This window comes from Aegilops tauschii, chromosome 2, assembly GCF_002575655.3.
Source record: "Aegilops tauschii subsp. strangulata cultivar AL8/78 chromosome 2, Aet v6.0, whole genome shotgun sequence".
NCBI lineage: Eukaryota > Viridiplantae > Streptophyta > Magnoliopsida > Poales > Poaceae > Aegilops > Aegilops tauschii.
Genome location: NC_053036.3, coordinates 629,365,661 through 629,376,335, shown reverse-complemented (window position 1 = coordinate 629,376,335; position 10,675 = coordinate 629,365,661). Strand labels below are relative to the sequence as shown.

The 10,675-nt window shown below is 49.1% G+C and overlaps 1 protein-coding gene and 1 long non-coding RNA gene across 3 annotated transcripts; one reads left to right on the top strand and one right to left on the bottom strand.

Annotated features, from left to right (window-relative positions):
- The first annotated feature begins 1,982 nt into the window (after positions 1–1,982).
- On the top strand, positions 1,983–5,345 carry LOC120963282 (uncharacterized). Of its 2 annotated transcripts, none has more exons than XR_006670822.2 (4): positions 1,983–2,715; positions 2,799–3,136; positions 3,232–4,027; positions 4,460–5,345. It is a non-coding gene; the product is annotated as an uncharacterized lncRNA (long non-coding RNA). The 2 variants fall into 2 exon arrangements; XR_006670821.2 differs by lacking the exon at positions 4,460–5,345 and adding an exon at positions 4,117–4,436 and having other exon boundaries at positions 1,984–2,715.
- Positions 5,346–8,287: 2,942 nt separating this feature from the next.
- Positions 8,288–10,073, bottom strand: LOC109775405 (uncharacterized). Its single transcript, XM_020334151.3, has one exon. The coding sequence runs from the start codon at positions 9,515–9,517 to the stop codon at positions 8,288–8,290; it is 1,230 nt and encodes a 409-aa protein (XP_020189740.3). The 5' UTR covers positions 9,518–10,073.
- Positions 10,074–10,675: the final 602 nt, after the last annotated feature.

Genomic DNA, 10,675 nt, shown 5'->3' with positions numbered 1-10,675 from the left:
TTACAATGGCGAGGTGGACGCTGACGAGGTAGATGGGCACATGCAGAACCAGATGGAAGAAGAAGACACCGATGTTGAAAGGGGTCATGCCGATGATTCTGACGAGTCAGATGAAGAAGAAAATGCAGAGGAGGTCCCGAATCCTGCATGGTGGAATCATGACTTATCATCTGCAATGACCGTGAATGATGGACATGATTCAGCCTGGCAATATCACCAGAACAATATTGCGACGGGTGCTATGTATCCGAACAAGCAAGCCCTGAAGGATGCAATAATTAATTGGGCAATGTCCACGCAAAGGGTTTTCAAAGCTGAGGTGTCCAGTCAGAAATTCCTCACAATGGTATGCAAGAATGCAGATTGTCCCGCAAGGGTGCACGGCTTTCTCCCTAAGTATGGCACAAGTTGGGTGATAAGTGACTTAGTTAATCACACTTGTCTTATTCCCTGCATCCCTCAAGATCATGCCAACCTTTCATCCACGCTTATTGCTCGACTGTTTTACGATGAGATAGTGCAAGGCAAAGCTATGGAAGTGAAGGCAGTGCAGACAAAAGTGTTCGCCAGGTTGAAGTACAGAATTTCTTATGGCAAGGCTTGGAGGGCTAAGCATGCAGCGCTTGAGAGGAGATTTGGTTCTTATTTTGATGCATATGACTCTGTTGTCCACCTCCTCCACACCCTGCAGCAGCGGAATCCAGGCACCTATATCGATATCCAAGACATGTTCATGCCAGAGTTCCCAACTGTGAGGGTTTTGCATCGTCTCTTCTTCTCTTTCGGTGTATGCATCGAAGCTTTCAGGCATTGCCGACCGGTGATATGTGTTGACGGTACTTTTCTCACAGGCAAGTACAAGGGTCAGATACTGACAGCCATAGGTCAAGACGGCCAAAATCAAGTCGTCCCACTGGCATTTGCTTTTGTGGAGAGTGAGAACATTGAAAGTTGGACATGGTTCTTCAGGCAGTTGAAAATATCAGTTGTCAAGGAGAAGCCGAATGTGTGCATCCTTCATGACAGGCATGCAGGTATACTCAGTGCGATAAGGACACTGACAAACCCAGGCCCTGAGGAACAAGTTCCATGGCAGGACTTGCAGAGCCGTTGGTGCATGCGCCATCTCGGGGCTAATTTCTTCTCGCAGTTTAGAAATAAGAACCTGATGAATCTGTTCAAAAAACTCTGCAAGCAGAACCAGTTATGGAAGTACAATTTGATACGCGACAGACTTAATGTGTGCACGCAGAGACACGTGAGGGACAGGAAAGCTGCAAGAGATGCAGCGGTGAGGGCACATGTTGAAGCAGTAGCTGCACAGTTGGCAACAGGAACAGCGGCCGTGGAGGAGGAGGCTGTTGGGCTATGTGACCTGCCAGGCTTTGACCCACCTGGTACAAGGAGAAGGCTCGGGAGGTCGATTAAAACCTTCGAGCAGTGGATAGAGCATGAGCCTCTGGAGAGGTGGTCTTTGCTACAGGACACACATGGAGCAAGGTACGGTGTCATGACAACGAACCTCGCGGAAACATACAACTTTGTCCTCAGAGGAAACCGGGCATTGCCACTTACAGCCATCGTTGAGGGTATTTTCTATGGCACCGTCAAGTATTTCAGAGACAGACGTCAAATAGCAGAGCAGCATATCTTGAACAACCCAAATACACGGTACTGTGAAAGAGTCACGAAGTACATGGACAACAAGATGCAAAAAGCTAGGTCACACACTGTAGTCGCCATCGGTAATCAAGAAAGAAGGTTTGAAGTCCGCTTAGCCAACAACAAATTCGGATGTGCAAATGAGTTGATGACGCATGAGGTGAAAATTGGCAATGAAGCCTGGCCAACGTGTGAGTGCACATGCAATAAACCGAAATTGCTTCACCTACCTTGCTCACATGTACTTGCTGCTTGCGGGCAGCTTGGAATGGACGCAATATCGTTTGTGTCTCCATATTTTCTGAAAGAAGCTGTCCTCAATACCTGGACAGGTGAGCTGATGGGTTTTCGAGCAATGGGTAATTTCAACAGCGTCAACCCCGCCGATAGGCGTTACATTCCAAACCCAGAGCATATGCGTACAAGTAGAGGCAGACGGCAGTGTCAGCGCATCCGAAATGATATGGATGAATCTGAAGCAGGAGGTCCGACTAGGCAATGCATTCTATGCAATGAATTTGGCCATAGGGACACTAATTGTCCCACTTTCGTCACTGGGCGTGGACGAGGCAACCGGGGAAGAAGAGGAGGTAGAGGTAGTAGAGGAGTAAGGGCGAGAGGAAGAAGCTAAGCTAGCACTAGTTTGTTCTGAATTTATATTAAGTGTGTTGTGGCACTATGTTCTGAAATTTGTATTAAGTGTGGCACTATGTTCTGAAATTTGTATTAAGTGTGGCACTATGTTCTGAATTTTTATTAAGTGTGACACTATGTTCTGAATTTTTATTAAGAGTGCCACTATGTTATGAATTTTAATTAAGTGTGCCACTATGTTATGAATTTTAATTAAGTGTGCCACTTTGTTCTGAATTTTAATTAAGTGTGCCACTTTGTTCTGAATTTTGTAAGTGCAGGAATGTCGGGATTGTGGTTGCTGAATGGGGACATTGATAAGGGTCATCGTGGTGCGATATGGTATGAGCGCAAGCTTGAGCCTCTCGTCACTCGCACTCCTAAGGAAAACTGGAAGATACACTCAGGATGGCTTCAGCGGTACGTGCTTTATAAATTTTCACACTGACATGCATATTAATGGTTGAAATGGGAGACAGTAACTGAAAAGTTCTCTGATGAAGGTTGAAATGGGCCGGCCTTTTACCTTTCGCGCGTCTGGTTGAGTATCCCGGGTGAGAAACGCGTCGCCATCGATGGGTCTTTGCTGAGCTGCTTAGTGGACCGTTGGAGGCCAGAGACCCACACGTTTCACTTCAGATGGGGAGAGATGGCTCCTACTCTGGAGGATGTGTCACTTTTGCTCGGTCTACCGTTGGCAGGTCATGCCGTAGGACCGTTGGACGCACCGGCTGGTTGGGAGCGAGCTCTCACAAAACGTTTTCACGGTGTTTTTCCGGATGCTCCCGATCCGGTATGGGAGCATCACGGACCTAAGTATGAGTGGTTGCTAAATTTCCGGGTAATTTCCCCTACCTATTCTCTTCAAGTTATCGCGCATAAAGTTGTACAGAAAATAATTGCGGCTTACTAAAACTTTCTCTTCGCTTAATGCAGATCCAGAACTTCCGGGCGCCCTTGACTGCGGAACAGATCACTCGGAGCCTCGAGGCCTACTTACTGTGGCTTTTCGGCAAGGTGATGTTCACGGAGAACCATGTCACCACTATCAGCGCCCTCTACATCCCTATGGCACTCGAGATAGCGAGCGCTCAGACGGCGGATCAGATCAGACAGAGGAGTTGGGGTTCGGCGGTGTTAGCGGCTACATACCGAGGTATGTGCAACGGTTGCCAGCTTACATCGAGAAAGCCAGCCCTTCTTGGATGCCCTCTATTCCTACAGCTGTGGTCGTGGGAGAGGTTCTCTATAGGGCGACCAGATGTACGGGTTCATGAGCCTATAGACGCCATGTTTGATGTTGAGGGCATCGACATGCCTACTTTCGGTCTGTGTTGGACTCGTCGCAAGGTATGCACCGTGTTGTAGTTTAATGCAACTTTTTCTGCACAAGAGATCGATCGATGCGAGCGGCTACTAACTTTTATTCTCTGTAGAGACACTTTGCTAGTGATCAGACCAGGAAGGCGTACACAGCATTGAACGAGCAGTTCGATGCGTACACCGGGGTAATCTGGCAGCCCTACACGGAAGCAGCCATACAAGCGAGATACCCTGCTGGTATGTCTGTGCTATGCACAAGGGACCGAGATTACTGGATGACAAAATCGAAGATCATCTTCGATGTCTTCGTCGAGGAGATGGCACAACAGAGGGTTATGAGGCAATTTGGTCTTCTGCAGTTGGAGCTACCTCCCCCTATAGAGAACCCGGTGCCAGCACACATCCACAGGTATTAACCAGTTTTTCAATGTTGCATTTTCTTTCATAGTACTCCATTCGAAGCTTTAGGTAATTGTTGAACACACACCACAATTTTAGGACGACAAGGAAGGGCATGAACAGGACAACTGCTGAATGGCTAGCTAGACTAGAGCCGTATGTTATAGAATGGGAGACAGCAAACACAAATCTATGGCACGAGAATCACAATTTCGATCTCGATGAATTCAATCTCTATTTGCGGCGCTACATGACCGGAACACGGTTACGCATTGTTGAGTACTCCCACCCAGAGGAGTTACCGGATCCTACTCCGTCGGATATGTACATGATACTTCGGGCTCTAGGCAGTACGCGGTAAGATATTTTTTCTTTACGTAATGTTGTCACATACTTCGACGTGCAAGAGACAGACATTATTAATCGTCATGGAAATTTGCAGGCTACCTTGACACGCGAACTGTACGACGACGTGACCACCTTCGGACGATCACTATCGTCTGGACCTCTTCTTCAACATCGTCCAGTGGTACAGCCCTTCTTGGAAAGAATTCAGAATAAGATACGGACTGTGTACGAGGCTATCACGTGCACCCGGAGAACCGATGTTGTTCAGCACGAGCAGGAGCAGCCGCGTCACTCCATGCAACGACATCAACCACGTCCACGCCTAGCACAGCAGCCGACAACGAGGCCACCCCGTCCTGACCAACCTGGCAGTTCTACGTGGCACCCGCAGCACTATGGTCCCACGTCGAGCTTCGTGTTTTCTCCACAGCCACAGCAGCACGGTCCCTCGTCCAGTTTCGTGTTTCAGCCAGAGCAGACGTCACACCCAGCAGGTATGTGTCTTCATATTTATTGTTTTCAATATTAATTGACGCGACCTCATTCTTCATGATGAACCGTTCCATCGCGTAGGGGCCTATGGATATCAGGCATCTATGTCGGCATCACATGATACGTGGGGGAGTGATCAACATCCCGAGGACAACATACAGGCTCAGATGTCGCAGCACACCCAGTGGATGAACATGTTTTCGACTCCTCCACCAGGCCCCACACAGGATACACAGCATGACCAGGGAGAGTCTGAGATTCCTCCTCGTCACGTTAGGGCACCCGACAGGTTGGGATGGTCCCCGATTCCAGATCCGCCTCCCCGCCAGGCCAGACGTCGTCACTGACGCTTCTATGTATCTGTATCAGTAGAGACATTACCATCTATTTCTGTGTAAGACTTATGTCTATTCTATGTATGAGACAAATGACTATGTACTTATGTACGAGACATATGCCTACTCTATTTTAGTACTCTGTTATCGGAACTACAAGATCGTATGTAGATAGAACATAATATTCATACAACGAGACATTGCAAGCAAATAGATAGAACTACATCTAAATTAAATGGTACGTAACTTAACTCACAACATACAGCATAAAAACTAGATGAAGTCATCATCGTCATATGTTCGCGCCAACTTTTTCCCGCCATATGTTCGCGCCAACTTTTTCCCGCCACCCGTTTCCCGCCACCCGTTTCCCGCCACCCGTTTCCCTCCACCCTTTTCCCGCCACCCGTTTCCCGCCACCCGTTTCCCGCCAACCCTTTCCCGCCATATCGCAGCCGTTCTTTCCCGCCATTTTCTCCTCTCTACCTATAAAACCCCCTTCAGACGGAGCTGCATAAGCATTGCAGTGCGCTGGTGGTAAATTGGAGCACTGTGGTGGAGGTGAAGCTGTTGTTCGTCGTTCTTCGTTCGAGCCGGAGCACCGGCAGTTTGGTGGCCGCCGTTCGTCCTTCATCCTTCACACGCACGCTTCAAGGGTATATTTAAGCCCACATTTTATTTTTCGTACGTGCTCCGGTCGTTTTTGTTAATATATTTAGATGTCAACTAATTAATCTGTCAATATTTGTAGTTGCTACGGCAAATATTCGTAATATAATTGTAGGAGGGTGAATTGTATTAGTTGCTCCGTTAATATTCTGTAATATATAGCTTCGTAATATATAGACATGTCTAATATTTGTTAGTGGGGATATTAAGGGGTAGGGTAGGTACTCAATGCGATTTGTGTGTTGCAGATGGCTGAGAGTACTCAGTGGGTGCTTAGCCCTATTGTTCATGTCCAAGGCTTGTCTCCAAGTGTTGTGCAAGTTAGTGAAGTGGACCTCACTTTTGATTGGTTGAAGACTAAATTCATGTTGAAGCAAGGGTTGAAGGAAGACGATTTTGTGTACTACGTCAGCAGGAAGCATTCAGATGGCCCTGGGGAAAGAAAATTGATTGACATAACTGATGATGGCAAGATTCAAGAAATGCTGAGCGAATGGGAATGGAAAAGGGTTGTTCAGTTGCATTGCTACAGGAAACCGAGTTATATGTGATGCATTTGTCATTCGAGATCCGCCTCCCCGGCAGGCCAGACGTCGTCATTGCCGCTCCTATGTATCAGTAGAGACATTACCATCTATTTCTGTGTGAGAACTTATGTCTATTCTATGTATGAGACAAATGACTATGTACTTATGTACGAGACATATGCCTACTCTACAAGATCATATTTAGATAGAACATAATATTCATACAACAAGACATTACAAACAACTAGATAGAACTACATCCAAATTAAATGGCACGTAACTGAACTCACAACATACAACATAAAAACTACATGAAGTCATCATCGTCATCCTCGATCGATGCAGAACTCTTGCCCTTCGACGATGAAGAACTCTTGCCCTTCGACGATGCAGAAACCTTGCCCTTCGATGATGAAGAACTCTTGCCCTTCGACGATGCAGAAACCTTGCCCTTCGATGATGAAGAACTCTTGCCCTTCGACGATGCAGAACCCGAAAGCGGCGGCATGAAGATATCATCTTCGTCCTCGCTCTCCTCAGTCCATAAACATGGATTATTTGCTGCAATCCTTCTGAAAGTTTCACTCTTCGGCACCACTACCTTCTTCCACCTGTCATGCAACCTAAGAAGTTCTTTACGTACCTCCTCATAGGTCCTTTCAGGCCACCCAGAACTACGTAATTGGTGAGCCAACTCATTCATTATGGTGTCACTACCGGTGAGTTCGTCCCATGGAACTATCCTATTATCCATCCTGAAATCGGTAGCTAGCCTCAGAAGAGTCCTGCTCATCCCAGGGTGAAAACTACGATCGAAAGGATAATGGGACATCTCAACTACACTACACTGCAATGCTTATCCAGCTCCGTCTGAAGGGGGTTTTATAGATAGAGACGAGAAAATGGCGGGAAAGAACGACTGCGGTATGGCGGGAAAGGTTGGCGGGAAATGGGAGGAGGGAAACGGGTGGCGGGAAATTGTTTGGCGGGAAATGGGTGGCGGGAAATGGGTGGCGGGAAAAGCGCAGTTTGGAAATGTCGATAACTTTCAAAACAAATGTTCATCACAATGGAAAAAGGTTCCCGCCTTTCAAAAAATGCATGCAATTTTTTAGAAAAATATGATAAGAAATGGTTCGTGCCACTAAATGAATGTACTACGTCACCTTTGCTGGAAATATTCTCGTGTTTCCAAAAAATATCCATGACATTCTACAAAATGGTACTCCCTTCATCTCATAATATAAGATCATATTACAATCAATATACTCACATATCACGTGGGTTAACAAATGTTTAGATGGATCATGACATTTTAAGAAAATATTCGCGTGTTTCTAAAAAAAGTTTATGAAAATTTCAGAAAAGCATTTTAAAAAATGTTGTGTGGTTTAAAAAAATGGTATTTCCATTAAAAATGTATTTGAAGAAATGTTACCATGTATTCATAACGTGTTAAAATATATACTTTTAAAAAATATTCGCGTGTATTATTAAAAATAGGCATGCACCAGTCGGCCCACAGCAGGCCGACTGAGCATAGTCGGCCCACTACAGGCCTATCGGTGTACTGCAAGCCGACTGGACCCTGTCGGCCAACTGCAGGCCGACTGGGCTTGAATCTGCTGGCCGACAGCCCAATCGGCCAGCAGCAAACTGATGGGCCTCCAGTCGGCCTGCTGTGGGCCGACTGGGCTCTGTCGGCCTGCAGTGGGCCGACGGTGTATTATTCTTGTAAATTCTTTTTTCTACGTATTATTTCTGTAAAAAAATTTTAAAAATGTATTATTTAAAAAAAATTAGCCTAAACCATGTAAGCAATAATTATGATCACAATAATGAACTAGCAAGCATCAGACAATTTGTGTGCTAGTGATAACAATGAAGATAAGGAGGTAGCTAGCATCCCAGAGAAAGTTTACCACTTGACACTTTCGGTGACAATAATAATGACGGTGGGAAGTTGCAATATGCGCGTGACTCGGCAGGAATGAGCCGTGAAACACATACCCTCTCAAGCTGGAAAGTTTTGACATCCAGCGTGAAACAACCTAGCTCGAGCAATGAGTTTCCGCACTGATACAGGAGCAAGTGCCTCCCTATTGAACCCATGAACGAGGAGCCAGAAGCTATTGAGATTGTCTTCTCCGTCTGCCACTGGGTGGAACTCCCACCATTGTCTCGTCCAATGGTATATCTCAGGAGAACTGTGTCAAGTCCATGATGGCTGACTTTGTCATGTGCAGGCACAAACATCCCAATCATGCCTTCCCCTGCCTCCACAATGCCCATATAACTGTGGAAACCACTAACTCTGGGTGGGCGGTCAGCCATGGTGAACTCCATTCTTCGGGTGTCAAGCACAGCGAATTTTCCACTCCAACCTGCAAACCAGTAAAAGCAACCATATGCATATTGCCGCCACGAAGAAATACCCATCCATTCCGACGAGAAGTCAGGTATAAAATTAATCCAACTCAGGGATGGAATGTCTCGCCACTGTCCGGTGCCGGAAAAGAAGACAAAGGCCACCAGCTTAGTTTGGTACTGCGCTAGGCAGATCACTCTGAACACCGTATCCTCGGCAGGAGGTGTCTCCTCGTCGTTGCCATCAGGGACTAGAAAGCTCTCGCCCCAGCGCTGTCCATATATCCGCAGTGGGTTCTCATCCGAAGCCGCTAGGTCATCGGGGATTGTGGGGAGCAGGAGGTACTCCCGGTGCAGGGGGTCGCACACCGCCATCTCCGCGAAGAGGGCGCCGGTGCGTCCCTTGCCGGCGCCATGCCGGCAGGGTCTGTCGAGGAGGACGCGGCCGTCGCGGACGTCCCGTACGGACCAGCTCCGCGCAGGGGAGGGGAGGAAGGCGAAGGAGAAGTCAGCGGTGCTGGCGACAGCGCGGGCCGCAGGCGCTGAGGGGTGAGGCGGTACGGCGGGGTGGAAGCCGTGCTGGTCGAGGAAGCCGAGGAGGGGCGGGGGGTGGAGTCTGCGGAAGCGTTGGAGGAAGCAGCCGTCGGCGACGAGGTGGCGGAAGGAGACGCAGACTGCCGAGGCGCGGATGAGGTCGGATGCGGCGGGGAGGCGGAGGAGGATTTCCACCAGGAGCTCGTCGGGGATCTCCGGCAAGGCCATCTTCCGGCCGCTCTCTGTCCCCTATGCTGGCAGCGGCGGCGGCTGTGTGCTGCGTAAGATGGCCGGAAGATGGTTCCACGGTGTAAATGGGCTGCAGAATACCCTACTTTAGGTTTTGAGTGTGGGCTGAAAAATATGCGTTGGAGTGGCGATGGCCGGTGTTTTGTTCAGGAAAGCCGGTGTTTTGTTCAGGAAAAAGATGGGCCGGTGTGAAGATGGGGTTATCTGACAAAAAAAAAGGATTCTCAAAAAAAAAGGAAAAAAGATGAGGCTAAGAGTTAGCGGCAACAAAAAAATAGTGCGTTACTCTGCGCTAGTTAGAGCCTCTCCAACAGTGGCTGCAAAAAACGCACGCGCGGTAAAATGAGATTTTAGCGCGGGATGGTTTCACGCGGGAAACGATTGCGTGCGCGGGGAAAAAGCGGGCGGTCGCGCGCTAGATTTGGTCCGCCGCTTCTGGCGCGCCTATAAAATGCAGTGTCCGCCACACACCGTTCCATCGCTATCCACATCGCCACGTGCCCTCTGCCGCTCTCTCCTCGCTCCCTCTACCGCTTTCTCGCCTCACCGCCGACGTGCCACCATGCCGTCGCGCCGCCGGGGAGCTTCGGGCTACCGCGGCGTCCGTGTGCGCCCGGCCGGCACCTACTCCGCCGAGATTCGGTCCGGCGACGTGTGCCTCGGCCTCGGCACCTTTGACAGCGCCCACGAGGGCGCCCGCGCGTATGACACTGCGGCGTGGCGCCTCCGGCGGTCCCGTTGGGACATGAACTTTCCGGACGTGGCGACGCGGGAGCGGGTGCAAAAGTTGGCGCTGCCCCGCGGCTTATCACCGACGAGGATTGCCGCGAGAACCGGAGGCGGGAGCGCCGTCTCAGCCTAGCCGAGATGGACGAGGAAGCCATGGGCTGTGGCGCCAACGCTTCCCGCAAGACGTCATCAACGAGCAACAGTTCTTCGCCGAGAGGAGGGCGGAGAGGTAGGAGAGGAGGACGGAGCGAGCCGCCTATCGCGAGGACAGGCGAACGCGGAAGGCAACCGCTGAATTCAACATCGCGCTAGGAGATGCGTCGTCTTGGGGCTCCAACGGCGAGCTGTTCCTTGACACCTACATTCAGACGTCGGAGGAGGACATCACTGAGGCGGAGTCCGAGTCGG